The sequence below is a fragment of the Elgaria multicarinata genome, chromosome 22 (genome assembly GCF_023053635.1).
Source record: "Elgaria multicarinata webbii isolate HBS135686 ecotype San Diego chromosome 22, rElgMul1.1.pri, whole genome shotgun sequence".
NCBI classification, from domain to species: domain Eukaryota; kingdom Metazoa; phylum Chordata; class Lepidosauria; order Squamata; family Anguidae; genus Elgaria; species Elgaria multicarinata.
In genome coordinates, this window is record NC_086192.1 from 6,061,257 (window position 1) to 6,079,378 (window position 18,122).

At 47.6% G+C, this 18,122-nt stretch overlaps 2 protein-coding genes across 4 annotated transcripts in view; one reads left to right on the top strand and one right to left on the bottom strand.

The window, feature by feature from the left end:
• The window catches only part of NF1 (neurofibromin 1), a 246,516-nt gene that overhangs the window by 161,549 nt on the left and 66,845 nt on the right, over nt 1-18,122 (top strand). The gene's annotated exons all lie outside the window — the stretch shown is intronic.
• EVI2A (ecotropic viral integration site 2A) lies at nt 7,552-13,241 on the bottom strand. The gene is made up of 2 exons (XM_063146532.1): nt 13,152-13,241; nt 7,552-9,504 (listed from the first exon to the last, which is right to left on the bottom strand). The coding sequence occupies exon 2, from the start codon at nt 9,483-9,485 to the stop codon at nt 8,709-8,711; it is 777 nt and encodes a 258-aa protein (XP_063002602.1). The 5' UTR covers nt 9,486-9,504; nt 13,152-13,241; the 3' UTR covers nt 7,552-8,708.

The window sequence follows — 18,122 nt, forward strand, 5'->3', positions numbered from 1 at the left end:
TAGCCATAGCTTCCTGCTTGGACACAATTTCAATTTCCAGGGTTGTTCACATGCTCATGTGAAGGGAGGGGTGAAGTGGGTGCAAATGGGGTTGCATACTGGTGCCCAAAGTTCATGAATATCCTTGTTTCCTAAGCTAGGATTTGATCATCCAAACATAGTCATAGACTTTCACCATGGTTTATGCTAACCAGGTTCCCTTTTAGTCGGGGCTCTCAGACCGCCTTCTGTGCCTGGTGAAGCTGCAAACCCAGAGTGGTGCAACAGGGAGAGTTTTAAATTAGGGCAACGCAGGTTCAAATCTCCACTCAGCCATGAAGCTTGGCCCAGTTATGTTCTCAGCCAAAACCCACATTGCAGGGTTGTTGCAAGGATAATTTAGGGATTGGGGTAGGGGAGAGGGAGAATTGTGTATGCTCTGGGCTCCTTAGAGGAAAGACCTAACATAAATGTAATAAATAGAGAAGCAAGCCCTACTTAGCAGTAACAGCATTTAAGGCTGTCAGTGGAAGGGTGGAGGAATTAGCACTGGAGAGAGAAGAGAGGCAGTTCCTGATTGCTTAAGTATAGTTAAAAGCAGAGCTTCTCCTTGCATTAGTCACCCGAAAATAGCTTTCCTAGAACACTGAGTACCTCTCTCTGCAAAATGCCCCAACGCACAAGCATGAGCCCATTCCCCTTGGCATGGGTTCTTCCAGACAGACCGCTCCTTGCACTACGAATAAAATAAAGTTCAAAGTGATCTTGATAGGCTGCAGCGCTGGGCACAGAATGAATTTGATTGGGGATAAGTGCCAAGTTCGACACCTAGGAAAAAGAAACCAAATGCACAGTTACAAGATGGGGGATACTCGGCTCAGCAATACTACAAGAAAGAAGGATCTTGGAATTGTAGATCACAATCTGAATGTGAGCCAACAGTGTGATGTGGCTGCAACAAAAGCAAATACTACTTTGGGCTGCATTGATAGAAGTATGGCTTTGAAATCGCGCAAGATACTGGTCTCTCTCTTTTGGGCACTGGTTAGGCCTCATCTTGAGTACAGTTTCCGGTTCTGGGCACCACACTTCAAGAAGGATGCAGACAATTATTATTATTATTATTATTATTATTATTATTATTATTATTATTATTATTATTATTTATATAGCACCATCAATGTACATGGTGCTGTACAGATAACACAGTAAATAGCAAGACCCTGCCGCATAGGCTTACAATCTAATAAGTTGTAGTAAACAATAAAGAGGGAAGGAGAATGCAAACAGGCACAGGGAATTGTAAACAGGCGCCGGGTAGGGTGAAGCTAACAGTATAGAGTCAGAACAAACTCAATATTTGAAGGCTATAGGGAAAAGAAAAGTTTTTAGCTGAGTTTTAAAAGCAGTGATTGAGTTTGTAGTTCTCAAGTGTTCTGGAAGAGTGTTCCAGGCGTAAGGGGCAGCAGAAGAAAAAGGACGAAGCCGAGTAAGGGAAGTGGAGGTCCTTGGGCAGGCGAGAAGCATGGCATCAGAGGAGCGGAGAGCACGAGCGGGGCGATAGTGTGAGATGAGAGAGGAGAGATAGGCAGGAGCTAGACCGTGAAGAGCTTTGAAGGTCAGCAGGAGAAGTTTATATTGGATTCTGGAGTGAATTGGAAGCCAATGAAGAGATTTCAGCTGGAAGGTGGTTCAGAGGACAACAACCAGGATGATCAGGGGTCTGGAAACAAAGCCCTATGAAGAGAGACTGAAAGAACTAGGCCTGTTTAGCCTGGAGAAGAGAAGATTGAGGGGAGACATGATAGCCCTCTTCAAATACTTAAAAGGTTGTCACACAGAAGAGGGCCAGGATCTCTTCTCGATCCTCCCAGAGTGCAGGACACGGAATAACGGGCTCAAGTTACAGGAAGCCAGTTTCAGACTGGACATCATGAAAAACTTCCTGACTGTTAGAGCAGTATGACAATGGAACCAGTGACCTAGGGAGGTTGTGGGCTCTCCCACTCTAGAGGCCTTCAAGAGGCAGCTGGACAACCATCTGTCAGGGATGCTTTAAGGTGGATTCCTGCCTTGAGCAGGGGGTTGGACTCAGTGGCCTTATAGGCCCCTTCTAGCTCTACTATTCTGTGATTCTATGAATGTATAGGGCAACCTTCCCCAACCTGTTGCTTTCCAGCTGTGTTGCACTACAAACTCCCAGCATGCCCCAGCCAGCCAACAAGTTGGGAAAAGTCTGCTATAGGGTTATAGCCAATGTTAGTCCTACTTCGTGTAGATTCCCTGAAACGAATGGGAGTTAACAAATCCCACAGCTCAGTTTGTTAAGCCTACGCCAGCTCATCCTTCTCACAGGGAGCGGAGTGGTTCTGTGGGGCTTAGTTTTTTCTTCCGCGTTCTCAGCTGCTAAGTTGCATTAAGGGAGCACTGAAAGTCCCCACGAAGGGCTCGCCTGGATGGGTTTCCATCTGAGCGATTTCTGTAGTGGCTGATGGCATCCGAAATAACTGTGAACAGGAAGCGCCGTGTTCCTTTGCGGTTGCAAGTGGGTGTTGCGTAGCTCAGAGTTCTTCCTCCTCCTCCTCGCTGAGCAAAGGTGCTGTTTTGCTTCCAAGGAGATTTTGCTTCTCTGCTTTCTGCTTCGCTCCTCGTCGAAGGAGCAGCTGCCAAACTGCTTGGGAGTGTTGAAAATGGTGAGGCAGGGCTGCAGCATCTCAGATCCAGGGTCCAAATCCCGCCCATGGTGGGGGGGGGTCCCAACCTGGCCTTCCTAGGTCCCCAGGTGGCACCACTCCCTCCCGTGGCCCCGCCCCTTTCCTTCCAACTGCCAATCGTTTGGTTTTGTAGTTTTTGGTTCCTTTTCCCCCATTCTAAAGGTTGAAATGCCGCTCCCCGGGCTTAGTTACTGGCAAGGAGAGCTTTCAACGAAAGTATGCTGATACTTTTTGTCCCACCCGCTGCTGGAATGCAGCCCAAGTGCTTCTCTGAAATGGAATTCCGCTCTTGAGGTTCCACAGCCCTAGGCTAGGCTTACAACTGAGCTTGCTTGCCAGAGGAGTGCAAGCCTTCAAGTGCCTCCGACCAAGAGGCGTGGTTAGGGTGACCCTATGGAAAGGAGGACAGGGCTCCTGTATCTTTAACAGTTGTATAGAAAAGGGAATTTCTGCAGGTGTCATAGAATCATAGAATAGTAGAGTTGGAAGGGGCCTATAAGGCCATCGAGTCCAACCCCCTGCTCAAGGCAGGAATCCACCCTAAAGCATCCCTGACAGATGGTTGTCCAGCTGCCTCTTGAAGGCCTCTAGTGTGGGAGAGCCCACAACTTCCCTGGGTCACTGGTTCCATAGTCAGGAAGTTCTTCCTGATGTCCAGCCCGAATTTGAAGAGTGCTATCATGCGTCCCCTCAATCTTCTCTTCTCCAGGCTAAACAGGCCCAGTTCTTTCCGTCTCTCCTCACAGGGCTTTGTTTCCAGACCCCTGATCATCCTGGTTGCCCTCCTCTGAACATGCTCCAGCTTGTCTGCGTCCTTCTTGAATTGTGGAGCCCAGAACCGGACGCAATACTCTAGATGAGGCCTAACCAGGGCTGAATAGAGGGGAACCAGTACTTCGCGTGTTTTGGAAGCTATACTTCTATTAATGCAGCCCAAAATAGCATTTGCCTTTCTTGCAGCCATACCGCACTGTTGGCTCGTATTCAGCTTGTGATCTACAACAATTCCAAGATTTCACCTGGTGAAATCCCCTCTCCATCACAACAGTGAAAGCTGCAGGAGCCCTGCCCTCCTGCAGCTTTCACTGCCCTCCGGGTGGCCATGTTTTCTGGGGATGATGGGAGCTGTAATCCAAGGTTTGGGACAGCAGTGGCTCTCCAGGGCTTCAGATGGGGTTTCTCCCAGCCTTATCTGGAGATGCAGAGGACTGAACACGTGGTGGACTCTACTGCCTGCAAAGCAGGCATATTATCGCTGAGCTACAGCCTCGTCCTTCACGTGGGAATTGTCTAGATTTGCCTGAAGCGGCAAGCTTGGACGTCTCCGCCCTTTAGGGAGAAAGTTTGGTCTGTACTGGACCGTGAAGGCACATTTTGATGAAAGCGTTATTTCCTGCACATCTGCAATATGCCATATTTTTAAAGCCCCTGTGCGACCCTGGATAGTGTTTAAGAACATGTCCGTTAACAACTCGGGAAGCTTGCTATTAAAATATAGAGCAGCCTTCCCCAACTTGGTGCCCTCCAGATGTGTCTGACAACTCCCACCATCCCCAGCCAGTTGGCAGGAGTTCTAGTCCAGCACATCTGAAGGGTTGAAAAGAAGGCGGATATAGGCGTCCCTCCAGTCAAAACCCTTATTTCTTGTGGGAGAGGGGAGATGAGATCTTTTGCTATTTTGGGGAATAAATGTGTCAGTGACTTGGCAGCTTGATGATTCGGAAATCATGTTAAGAGTCCTCTTAGAAGAGGAAGGGGGAATAGACCCAACACGGAGCCGCGTGCCTTATGTCTTGACCGGAAATGTCTCGGTGTGATTGCGTTGCACCGTGGAACCTCTTGTCACGGCGTGCCAAGTGCATTCTTGGGATGGATTAATCATTAGAGTCAGTATGCAACACCATAAGGTCCCAGCCCGATTAGCTACGTGCCATTATCCATATGTTCCTTCCACTCCCCTGATGTGTGAAAACTTCTGCTTGTCCCTTGAATTAAGTTCTTCTTTTTAAAATTCCAAACAGCACAGAGAGGGACAGTGGGCAAACCGGGGTCTCAGCCCTTAGGATTTTAGCCTCTGATCACACTGACCTCACTTCGTCTCCTCAAGGAGCAACCATGAGTGGAGCAACTGCAATACATAATGGGAGGAATTTGCTAAAGCCCCTCTTACTATTCCCATTGGGGGCTTGAGGGGGCCTAGGGGGTGGGGTGGGGGGTGAGGGACTGGGCACAGCCCGTGTCTCCAGCCCTTCGTTCGTTGCTCTGTTGCAAACCTGGTTTTCAGCGAGGGAATAGCAGCTCCTCCCTCCTTGTTAGAGGGAACAAGTGACCACACTGCGGGGGGGGGGGAATCTTCAAAGAGGAGAGCTCAAGCAGCATGGGGGGGCCAAGAAAACACTTTGTACGCTGCAGAATGTCTTAGGCGTGAGACAGGAAGAAGCAGATGGGAGTGAGGCAATCGCTGAGCTTGGGTGGGTCTCCTCTAGTGAACGAGTGCTGGCAAAGCAGAAAGCAGGCTCTGTGGGTCACCTGTGGACACCCACCCCCCAACAAAGACCGTGTGACATAGAATCATAGAATAGCAGAGTTGGAAGGGGCCTATAAGGCCATCGAGTCCAACCCCCTGCTCAATGCAGGAATCCACCCTAAAGCATCCCTGACAGAGGGTTGTCCAGCTGCCTCTTGAAGGCCTCTAGTGTGGGAGAGGCCACAACCTCCCTAGGTCACTGGTTCCATTGTCGTACTGCTCTAACAGTCAGGAAGTTTTTCCTGATGTCCAGCTGGAATCTGGCTTCCTGTAACTTGAGCCCGTTACTCTGTGTCCTGCACTCTGGGAGGATCGAGAAGAGATCCTGGCCCTCCTCTGTGTGACAACCTTTTAAGTATTTGAAGTGTGCTGACTCCACATAGTTTCTCCGTTGGGATATTACCAGATTGGAGTGGAAGGAAGCCCTGGGGAGAAGAGAGTCATAGAATAGTAGAGTTGGAAGGGGCCTACAAGGCCATTGAGTCCACCCCCCTTCTCAATGCAGGAATCCACCCTAAAGCATAATAGAATCATAGTTCTTCTATACTGCTCCAGTAATATTTGAAGTGGGCCAAAGACACCTGACAAATGGTGTGTGGGCGGGGGGACAGTTGCTGCCAACTATAGGCACTAAAAGTCACACACTGAAGTGCCTTGGGGGACCAAATTGTATGCTAAAGAGCCTCATGTGTTGTTGTGCTGCCTTTAAGGAGGTCAAGGTGGTGTAAGTATTTCCACAACCCCATTATATCCTCTCAACAACCCTGCGAGGTAGGTTAGGCTCTGTGTGTGCATACACACACACCTGTTCCAAGGTCGCCCAGTGAGCTTTGTGAACCTAACCCCTTGCCAGGGTAATTAAGGGACAGAAGAAGCACTGGATGGCATGGACACATGAACTTAAATCTGTCTCCAGCCATGAGTTATTTTCTGGGGTGCCCTTTGGCTAATTTCTATTCACCCTGGTGCCTTATCAGCCAAATGGGGGGAAATGGCCTACCTCACATAGGTGAAAACCAAGAAAAGACTGTGAAATTATTTTTATTATAAAAGTACTGGAGCAATAAAGATCTCATACCTGCTATAAATAGTGTTTAGCTGCTAGATGGACCATTACTCCTCAATCTGCTTGCATCCAAGACTTAGGTTTCATCTACACCAAGCAGATATTCCACTATGAAAGTGGTATGAAAGCGGTATATAAAAGGCAGGAGCCACACGGCTGCTTTATAGTGGTATTGAAGTGCACTGACAACTATTGGGATCCATGACCCATACCATATACTACTTTCATAGTATTATATCCTGCTTGGTGTAGAGATGTGTCAATGGGCCCCAACAGTTGTCAGTGCACTTCATTACCACTATAAAGCAGTAGTGTAGATCCTGCAGTGCACTTCAATACCACTATAAAGCAGTCGTGTGGCTCCTGCCTTTTATATTCCGCTTTCATACTGCTTTCATAGTGGAATATCCTGCTTGGTGTAGATGAGCCCTTAATGTGCTCCTATATACTCCTTTAAAAATGAAAGCTAAATTCTGTGAGTTGAATGGATTGGGCCATCTCCCAGTTATGGCGCTGAATTCCTGGTCCTGTGCTGGACCTCCTGCCCATTCCCTCCTTGGTTTCAGCAGACACTGTTTCCATGGCTTTAAGCTGATCTTGCAGCTCTAAGGACTAGGAGCTTGTTTTTTAAAAACTCAGACTAAAAATGGAAGCACCAGATCCCATGTCCTGACCCACCATGAAGCTCTAAAGCCAGTGTCTTTCCCCTCCAAACTTACTTGGTGGCACCTGTCAGGGATGCTTTAGGGTGGATTCCTGCACTGAGCAGGGGGGTGGACTCGATGGCCTTGTAGGCCCCTTCCAACTCTGCTATTCTATGATTCTATGATTCTATGATAAGAAGAGTCCTGATGGATCAGACTAAAGGCACATCTACCCTGGTCAGCCAGCAGCATTAATGATCCTGTTCAGACGACACGCTATGCCATGGCAATTAAGCATTTGAGCTAAACATTATGGCGTACCGTGTCATGTGAACCATTCCTAACCATGGTGGCGGCATAACCATGGTTTAAACATGCTCACTAACCATTTGCTGCAAAAGGGTTAGCGGCCTAACTATCTAACCATGGCTTGGCGTATCATCTGAACAGGCCTGTTGTCTTCCCGGAGGAATTTGTGCAGATGGTCTCCGGAGAGACTTTGCCACTGTTTTGCCTCCATCAGCAGTTAAATTGTGGGGGAAAGGGTCAGTGGGGAATTCATATTCTCAGTTCCTCCCAGTTCCAAATCCGCCCCGATCACTAATAATAATTTTTGGTCGCTTTGAAATTCTTTGCAATGAATCCATTGCTCGGTTCATGTCAGAGATTAAGGTTTCACTTTCAAGCTTATAAATGCAGAAGTACAAGGATGGTGGAAACACTTGTTTAAATGAGAACTTCCGTTCAGAACAAACTGTGCGTTCCACAAGATGGTTCATTTCAATGAGCAACCTTGTATGTGTTCAAGTAGGCTGTTCTAGAGCCTCCCGTAAAACTTTTATTATTGAAAGCTTTACTGTGACCCTATTTTAAAAGGAAATACCCCCCCTTTTTTCCCCCTTCAGGAATGCAAAACTCCACCTGCTTGCTTTGTTTTAAGTTACTTACAAGAAACAGTATTACAGAAGCTGAAAAACATATCTTGACTGCGATAAGTTCATTTCAGTGGGCCTTGAGTGGAAGAATTCCAGGTGGCTCCTGCCCTATGCAGGTGGGGGGAGAATGCCATGTAGATTAAGCAAAGCAATTAAGCGGGTGTTTTGCTGGCCCTTATCGGCTTCTTCCCTAAGCACATGACAGAACAAAGGGAATTGATCTGGAATTCCTCTCTCTTGCTGGTGCACAAACATTCCCATCAACTGAGAGAAATGAGAAGGGAGTAGAGCCTCCGTAAAAGGAGGACACCTTTTGGGAAGTCCGCCAGAGAATGACCCCACCATGCTGATCAGCATCCCAAAGGCTTGGGATGAACAGATGAAACAGTTCTGTTAATCCAAGCAGGGGCCGGCCGGGCTGGCTGGCAAGAGCTTGCACCTCCCCTGTGCCCCTGCTTTCATGCGCTGAGACCCACTGCAGGGAAAGTGAGGATGGGCGTAGTAGTGCATGCTTACAAAGCCCAGCTGCACTTCTCAGCTATCCTTGCCACTGGGTGCGTGTGTGGGTCTTTTTCCAGCCTTCTATCTGTTCTGTCCCCCTCCCTCAATGTTTGCTTTCTTCTTGCACACACAACGTTCGGAACTCCCTTAAAAGTCATCCCCATTTGACTAGCTGTCAAGACGGGTGGAATCCTGAAGTAACGTATGATCTCTACCACCCCCCAAAATTGCCGGTGTCATGAAAAACCCTGGGACCCAATACATCTGGACTAGTGGCGCACAGGTTTCAAGCTTCCCCCCTCCCCTTTGGATATCGGAATGATGCTTAAATCTCAGCCTTGCTTATGGTACTGGGGTCTCCTTTGCTGACGTCTCCTTGTGCTTCTGCCTGTCTGATATTTCACTAGCTAGCTTCTTGCTAGCCTCTTCTGCGGTCTTCCCCTGCCCTGCAGCCATTCTCTTTGATCCCGAACGTTGGGTCACTGAGTCTGTTTCCGACGTCTCGACGGCCATCCGCTGTAGCGTCTCTAATCCAGCCGGCCACAAGCTATTAGCACTCAGGAAGTCCCCGTTGCTTCTGGGAAGGCGCTTGCTTGGCTGTCTTCTCTTGAAATAGGACAGTTTGGTTGCCATTACAACCGTGGCCAAGAGTAGGCACACGCAAAGGAAGACGAGCGCACCTATTACGATGAGGCAAATGAGCACCAGTCTTTTACTGTTTTCTTCACAGAGTTCCGCTTCAGTCTGGGCTTTGCCAAGGGTCACAAGTTCTTGATCCTTGCCCGCGACAGTGTAGGAAGATGTCGGCCCTTCCGTCGGCAGGGCTGAGGCTAATGCCGGAGGGGCTGATGTCTCCGGGAAGGGGGACGTTAGAGGCGTGGCTCTGATGGTGGTTGTCTGCGTTGTAGAAGTAGTTGTCTCCTGGGAAGCCGGTGTAGTAGGGGCAATGCTTGTGTCTGTTGGGTTTTGGCTTGCCGGATTTTGAACAGTGGGAACCGAGGGACTTCCAGCTGTCGTCACGGGACTCATGGTGGTGTCTGCTCTTACTTCTAAACAAAATAGTACGATGGTCCCCAAAAGGAAACCCAAATACATGCACGATTTACCAGTCGATTTCATGTTTATGGGCGTATGTCACCTGCAAGAATAGCAAAGTGAGGTGGTTAAAATCGGCTTTACGCCTGCAACAGGGATGGGCACCCTAAGGCTCAAGGGCCAAACGTGGTTCCATGAGGCCTGCGCATGCCATCAGTTTAGGCCTTTGACAAGCGCCGTCTTTTTCTTCTTTGATAGAGGGAAGGAAGAGGAAGAGAGAGAGAAAGGGGTGGCAGAAAGAGAGAGAAAAGGGGGTGGCAGAGAGAGAGGGGGGTGGCAGAAAGAGGGAAAAAAGGAGGTGGCAGAAAGAGAGAAAGAGTGAGAAAGGGGTGGCAGAGAGAGAGAGAGAAGGGGTGGCAGAAAGAGGGAGAAAAGGAGGTGGCAGAAAGAGAGAAAGAGTGAGAAAGGGGGTGGCAGAAAGAGAAAAGGGGGTGGCAGAGAGAGAGAGAGAAGGGGTGGCAGAAAGAGGGAGAAAAGGAGGTGGCAGAAAGAGAGAGAAAAGGGGGTGGTAGAAAAAGAGAAAAGGGGTGACCCACCCAGATTTGGCTCTGGCCCCGCCCACTCATATAGGATCACCTCTTTCAGTTGTTAGAAGCGTTTTTCCTGAAGTTAACTTTTAACTATCATGTTTGGCCTGGTTTGTTTGTTTGTTCATTTTTATCCTACTGTTTCTCTATGCTTTAAGGTAAATTATACACATCGTTTTAAAGCACATAAAACCAACATGCTCAATATAGCAGATGAAAATGGATTAAAGTTGGAATCTGACTTTAGGTCTAAGACAGCCTTCCCCAACCTGGTGCCCTCCATATGTTTTGGACTGCAACTCCCACGATCCCTGATCCTTCCTTGGCCATGCTGCCTGGGGCTGATGGGAGTTGGTCGAAAACATCTGGAGGGGACTAGGTTGGGGAAGGCTGGTCTCAGTTATAAAGGGTTCCATCTTGTCAACTAAACACAGATTGGAGGCGATCACTCATAAGTCATCTTCTGTCTTGTAGATATTTGGAAAATAATAGTTTCTTTTCGTTATTTATAGTGTCTTATGTGTTCTGTTAAAATTGGAATGAATAAATGCCGTGGCTGTTTTCCCATCTGTGCTGAAATTTAAAACTGTTTCTACAAAAGATTATTCCAGAAGCCACCAGGGCTTGCAGATAGGCTGTAGAATAGGCTTTAGTATCATGGTCAAAATATTTAATTCGTTCATCACAAAGTCCTCTGAAATCACTTTGGGCTGCTTGAGCTACTTTCACATCTTTGCTGTGTCAGTGATATCCTTCATATATGTGAGGGGGTTCCAGCGAGACAAAGGGGAACAGGGCCTGGTCTGCCTGGGATCATGAATAAAGAGCCCAAGGCAAATCTGTACGTATAAAAGAGAGCTCTAAAAGACCCCCTTGATCTGGAAGGCGAGTCTTGTAACGTTACATCTTCCTTGAGTGGTCAGTGAGGGTGCATCTTATTGTGCACGTGATCCCTGCATGGTACTTCTTTGTGAGTGACATATCGTACAACACAAACAGGTAATGATTTGGGGCCGGCTGTGGGTCTATGGACACGCAAGTCAAATGAGACCTGGACACCCAGCAGGGCGTTTGGTATCATAGAATCATAGAATAGCAGAGTTGGAAGGGGCCTACAAGGCCATCGAGTCCAACACCCTGCTCAATGCAGGAATCCACCCTAAAGCATCCCTGACAGATTTTTATTTCATGTTGGTAAACTGCAGAGGGGGAAAAAATGGTGTATCCCTTTAAAATAAAGACATGTATGAATCTCTGAGGTCACAATCAGGCTTACACAACAATGCTCTGAATTCCAGCTGAATTGCCAGTTGCTCCTTTTCATTTCAAAATGCTCTTGGGTCAGTTGGGGCGCAGAGTGGACTACAGAGATCATTGCTATTCAAGGACCTGGGCAACACCAGGTAGGTTAATAGAATAGTAGAGTTGGAAGGGGCCTACAAGGCCATCGAGTCCAACCCCTTGCTCAATGCAGGAATCCACCCTAAAGCATCCCTGACAGATGGTTCTCCAGCTGCCTCTTGAAGGCCTCTAGTGTGGGAGAGCCCACCACCTCACCAGGCAACTGATTCCATTGTCGTACTGCTCTAACAGTCAGGAAGTTTTTCCTGATGTCCAGCTGGAATCTGGCTTCCTTTAACTTGAGCCCGTTATTCCGTGTCCTGCACTCTGGGAGGATCGAGAAGAGATCCTGGCCCTCCTCTGTGGGACAACCTTTCAAGTATTTGAAGAGTGCTCTCATGTCTCCCCTCAATCTTCTCTTCTCCAGGCTAAACATGCCCAGTTCTTTCAGTCTCTCTTCATAGGGCTTTGTTTCTAGACCCCTGATCATCCTTGTTCGTAAAGCAAATTCAACATAAAACGGGGTACAGGCCACCCTCTGTATTGCAGCGTCTAACGCACACGGGCAAGGATGACTGTCAAAGCTTTGGTGTCCCAGCTTTTGCGTGTGTAGGGGTCCCTCCCAACGCGAACCCCCCCTCCACCCCACCGCAACCTGCCTTCTGCAGTTCGTGCCATCTGTCCTGCCGAATATATAAATCAGCGTTGGACAGCGGTGACCCCTTATGACCACACGGACTGAACCCGCTGATGGCTGAGCAAGCGTTTGGGCACCGAGTCAAGCTCCGCGTGTAGTCTGGCGACAGGCCCTCACTGCCCTGTCCAGCAATGCTGCGGCTACATCTCCTAACCTTTCCCCTCTGCTTACCCCCTGGACATTTGCCCTTTCCTTTCACTCGAACAGAACTGAACTTCAGAGGTGCTGCCGTGCACTGTCTGACCACGGGTCCATCTCGCCCAAAATAGTCTACTTGCAGTGGCTCCCCAGGAGCCCGGATGGAGGTCTTCCCATGCTCTCCTACCCATCATCCTTCTACTGAAGACACCGGGATTGAACCTGGGGCCTTCCGCAGGCAGAGCGTAGCCTCTTCCCCTGAGTGAAAAGCCTGCCTCTCCCCCACTTTTTACTCCCAGAATGAGGAACCAGAAGAATGTTGCACAGTAAACGCAATGCCCCATTTTTTTTTAACGCAAGACCTGTTTTCTTACGGTACGGATCCTCATCTTTATTGATGCCTGGTGACTCTCCTGGTAGTTGGGCTTTCCCTATTACCCCCGTCAGAGATTCATAATATCTTTAGATTGTCTTGTGCTCTGCCATCAACGTTGCGTTGAAAGCATCCACAGAGAAGCCAGTCATGGCCATGCTCTGATTGCTACAGTGCTGCCTGTTGGCTTCCACAGCCAGCACAAAGCACCCAGTGTTAATTGATTGTAAATGTGGAGGATTTTACTTAAGCAGACAAAAGCAAAGGAACTTCCCATTAAGGGCTCTTTATCCACCTTCGCTCAGTCCAGCTAAATGGCTGTTTTGTTGGGAAAGTGTGTGTTGGATTCGCCCCAACCACCTTGATAGCTTCCTGGTTATCTTTCTGTCTTCCCAGCATCTCTTCTCTCATCTGCAAATAACCTTTATTCTGAAAAAAAAACAAGCTTCATAACCAGCAGGTCCTGTTTTCTTTCAGTACGTTTCCTGCCCTTAGCCCAAGCTAAACTGAACAAGAGAGCCCGGCTGCTTTTGTGTTGTAAGTCGCAATCCGAGACACATTACAAGGAGGAAATGCCGAAACGAAACCTAAGGAATAGGTAAATGCAGGCTTACCTGGAGGGAGAGGCCGGCAGAGTTTGGCTTTCAACTTCTGCGATACGCTAGCCAAGGGCGCCTTGATGGCTTTGCTCTGCTTGGAGTGTGGCAAACTCTCGAAGCTGGGGATGTTTTTTATACATTAGAAGTGAATGTGCATCTGAAACATGGTGTTTAGTTCTCCATTTAGAGAACTAAACCACAAGGATGACACATTTCCTTTCTGGTGTAAGTATACCATGACGTGCTAGAAAAAGAAGGGGGAGAGCCACTGTTTTGCCTAAATTAGCCCTCCAGATTGCAGGACAAAGCTAGGGTGACCCTACGAAAAGGAGGACCGGGCTCCTGTATCTTTAACAGTTGAACAGAAAAGGGAATTTCAGCAGGTGTCATTTGTATCTATGCAGAACCTGGTGAAATTCCCTCTTCATCACAACAGTGAAAGCTGCAGGAGCCCTGCCCTATTGACCAGATGCAAAAGAGGGCAGGATGTGCAGCTTTCACTGCTGTGATGAAGAGGGAATTTCACCAGGTTCAGCATAGATACAAATGACACCTGCTGAAATTCCCTTTTAAGAACATAAGAAGAGCCCTGCTGGATCAGACCAAGGGTCCATCTAGTCCAGAGCTCTGTTCACACAGTGGCCAACCAGCCATGGGCCAGGGATGAACAAGCAGGACATGGTGCAACAGCACCCTCCCACCCATGTTCCCCAGCAACTGGTGCACACAGGCTGACTGCCTCGAATACTGGAGGTAGCACACAACCATCAGGGCTAGTAGCCATGGATAGCCTTCGCCTCCAGGAATTTATCCAACCCCCTTTTGAAGCCATGGCCTCTGCTTCCTTTCCCTTCCTCTGGGTATCAAAATGTAGACTGGAAGTTCTTCGGGGCAGGGACCTGTCATCTTGTATTTTATCTGGTTGAGCTTTTATATTGTATTTTATATTATGGTTTTATACTGTTGTTTTATACTTTGAATGGTTTTAATTTTTGTGAACCGCCCAGAGAGCTCCGGGTATTGGGCGGTATAGAAATGTAATAAATAAATAAATAAATAAATAAATTGTATTCTGCAAAGTGCCACATCCTCTGATGGCGGTCTAGAAATAAAATGCAAATAGGGGTTAGACTTCAAAAGTCTAACCCTCCCACCCATGTTCCCCAGCAACTGGTGCACCAGACTTAGTGCCCCGAATACTGGAGATAGCACACAACCATCTGGGCTAGTAGCCATGGATAGCCTTTGCCTCCAGGAATTTATCCAACCCCCTTTTGAAGCCATCCAAGATGGGTGGCCACCACTACATCTTGTGGTAGTGAGTTCCATAATTTAACTATGCGCTGTGTGAAGTTTCTTTGTAACTGTTAAAGATCCAGGAGCCCTGTCCTCCTTGTCGTATGGTCACCCTAGACAAAGCACAAAAGCCTAACTGGTCTTGAAGATGGAGAACCTCCTTTTCCTCCACCATGACTGTGCTTGCTTTTAGCCCAGACCCTTTCTCCTTTGCTGTTGTATTTCCAAGCAGCTGAGTACACCATCATGGTCAACCTTTTTTAAAAAAAAAAAGGCTGGATGAGTTATTTCAACCTGCTGTCGTCTGCATGTTGAGTCAGTCCAGGATTGGAGGCAAAGAAGTGTTGTAAACTTTATGGAGCTCTATGTGACATTCAAACCACAATGCTTGGTGTCTTTTGTTTATTATTTATTATTTATTTAGAATATTTATATACCGCTTCCCATTGAAAAATTTCGGAGCGGTGTACAAGGTAAAATGAAAATAAAAACAGAATAAAACAGTTAAAACAAAATTTAAAAAGAAGCAAAAATCAGAAATCCAAGGCTGCATGTTAAAGAAAGGCTTCTTGGAATAAAGATGTTTTCAGGAGGCGCCGAAAGGAGTACAAGGTCAGAGCCTGCCTGACCTCCAGAGGCAGGGAATTCCACAGGAGGGGGGCCACCACGCTGAAGGCTCTTCCCCTGGTGGATTCCAATTGGAGGATGGATCTAGGTGGAACCACCAGGAGCAGGCCCTCGGATGACCTCAGTGACCGGGCAGGTTGGTAAGGGAGAATGCGCTCTCTCATGTATCCTGGTCCTAAGTTGTTTCCACTTTTGCTGTTAAATCGAAAGCTTCCCATTTTCCCAAACCATAGTGGAATTGATCTTGCCAAAGGAAAATATAATTTATGGGCCGATACCCAGTCGTATAATACCAGAGAGCTCCATGCCCGCATGTCGCTCAGAAAGGAATCCGCAAAAGAAGGACGTTTTGGGTAGAGTCACTTGAAAACCTGCCGTAGCGATCAGAAAAGGGCAGCAGGCAAATAGAGGCTATTAACGCAGAGGACTGAACTCTTGCTGCCTCATTTCTAGGAATGTGGACACTATTTGGGGGGGAGGGGGAAGCTGGCTTGAAGCACTGATAACACCAGCACAGGTGGGCAGAGCCAGGAAGACCAGCATTGGAAATGAGGTGAAACAGGGCTGCAGGTTGAAAACGCATCATCAGTGGCCACTGTTGAATACCTTACTCCTGGCAAGAAGGAAGAGCAAAATCAAGAGGTTACATTTTTCTACACTGGCTGCGTTGCTGCCAGTGTATAAAGGTTTGCCCAGGAGAACATGAGTTGAGGTCTACCGTTGCGTTTTCAGCGCAAACTGTGGGAATTCTTACACGTCCAGAATACTACCGTCATTCAGCCTTCCCCAACCTTGCACCTCCAGATGTGTTGGACTGCAGCTCTCAGAATTTCGACCCAGCTTGGCCAGGTTGGCAAAGGCAGCCGTGACTATGTGTACCCTTATTGTAGCCATGGTCATCTTCCAAATTCCTTGCTATGTCACCTAGGCCAGTGAAATACAGAAATGAAAGGCGGGCGAGCGAGCTGCAGACATTCAAAGGGTGTGTTTTCCTTTTGCCAAACAAACACATTAGAGAAATCATCCTTGACACATTTATTTATTTATTACATTTTTATACCGCCCAATAGCCGAAGCTCTCTGGGTGGTTCACAAAAATTAAAGCCATAATAAAACAACCAACAGGTTAAAAACACAAATACAAAATACAGTATAAAAAAGCACAACCAGGATAAAACCACGCAGCAGAAATTGATATAAGATTAAAATACAGACTTAGAACTGTAAAATTTAAATTTAAGTTAAAATTAAGTGTTAAAATGCTGAGAGAATAAAAAGGTCTTCAGCTGGTGACGGAAAGAGTACAGTGTAGGCGCCAGGCGGACCTCTCTGGGGAGCTCGTTCCACAACCGGGGTGCCACAGCGGAGAAGGCCCTGCTCCTAGTAGCCACCTGCCTCACTTCCTTTGGCAGGGGCTCACGGAGAAGGGCCCCTGTGGATGATCTCAAGGTCCGGGCAGGTACATATGGGAGGATGAGCCTTCTCTAACCTGATGCCCTCCAGGTGCGTTGGACTGCAACTTCCATCATCCCAACCAGCAAAGACCATGCTAGCTGGGATGTGGGAATTGTAGTCCCGCACATCTGGAGGACACCAAGTTGGGGAAGGCTAGCATAGATCATGACAAAAAACAATATCTAAAAAGCACTAAGGCAGTGTGTGGCATGCTAGAGGTTCCATGAGAAGAACTTAGTGTTGCTAAGCAACAGGATATATAAACAAAAATGATGCAACTGACATTGAAACAGATCATTGCTGAAGCAGCCGAACCGCTTCGGGCCTTTTCGGCCCAATGTCCAGCCACTGCTCCCAGGGTAGGAGAGCGGGGGGGGGGGGGAGCGGCTGAGAGGGAGCGGACAGGAAGTGGATGGGAGGGGCCCCCGACTAATAAAGTACTAGTGTGCAGATGCTATGTGCAAGTTAAGCTACTATAGAAGAATGACTTCTAAAAAAACTGGGAAATTATTTTAAAAAGAGAGAGGAAGTATATATTTGGTAAAATAAGCCATCCCAGCTCCAGTCATGATAATAATTTATCTTTAAAACGGGATCGACACCATTTAACCGCAGTTGCAAAATGACACTTTTAAGCGTTACGCCTCGATATCCAGAAAATATCGCACTTGTAATCCTACGAAGGTTTCCGACTCTGGGTGAAGTGCTTTTTCCCAGCCTCCCAGCTGAACAAATAATGCAGGAGATTGTCAGCCCTTCCAGTGTTCGTGTACCTGTCACCCCCACCCCCAAGGAATTAGACTTGGTTAGTAATCTTCAGCATGTATGCCTCTCGTGCAAAGCATTTTAAGATTTCCTCTCCTGGAATGTCTTTTCCTCCTGGAACAACAGCTACGCTTTTAATTAAGTGTAAAACGGCTTTAAATGGGCTTGTTTTGTATCCTGAAAGCAACTAAACGCCTCTGCTCCGTCCCTTCATCTCCTACTATTCATGTGTATGCTCTTGGACACAGCCAATTAAGCAGCAGGGCGCCACGTTCCAGCTCCTGGCAAATGAAACGTCTGAATTATAATCTCATCCAACGGAAGGCCTGGTAATGGAAATGCCAGCAGCCGTTTAATTAGGGCAGCGCTGTTCTAATAAATGACCTTGTTTTCGTGTTTTAAGCGCGGGCGTAATTTGGAAGTTTGGGTAAGGCAAATAAATCGGGATTTGATGAGGAATCCTTGCTGAGATATGGTGGCTGGTTTGGTGTTTATAGTAGAGAGACGCTTAAGTTTGTTTTAAGTGCTCAGCCTAATTTTAAAGTAAATGATGTGCTGTTATTCCCTTATGTGGTTTCTTCAGTTGTAATCTTTGGAGCCTGACCTTCCTCGTGTGTGTGCGGTGGTGGGTAGGGTGACCCTATGAAAAGGAGGACAGGGCTCCTGTATCTAACAGCTGTATTGAAAAGGGAATTTCAGCAGGTGTCATATGGAGAAACTGGTGAAATTCCCTCTTCATCACCACAGTTAAAGCTGCAGGAGCTATACTAGAGTGACCAGAGTTAAAAGAGGGCAGGGCACCTGCAGCTTTTACTGTGGTGATGAAGAGGGAATTTCACCAGG

Excerpts from the sequence above, each read along its gene's own strand:
- EVI2A (XM_063146532.1), bottom strand. The coding sequence starts at position 9,485 with ATGAAATCGACTGGTAAATCGTGCATGTATTTGGGTTTCCTTTTGGGG.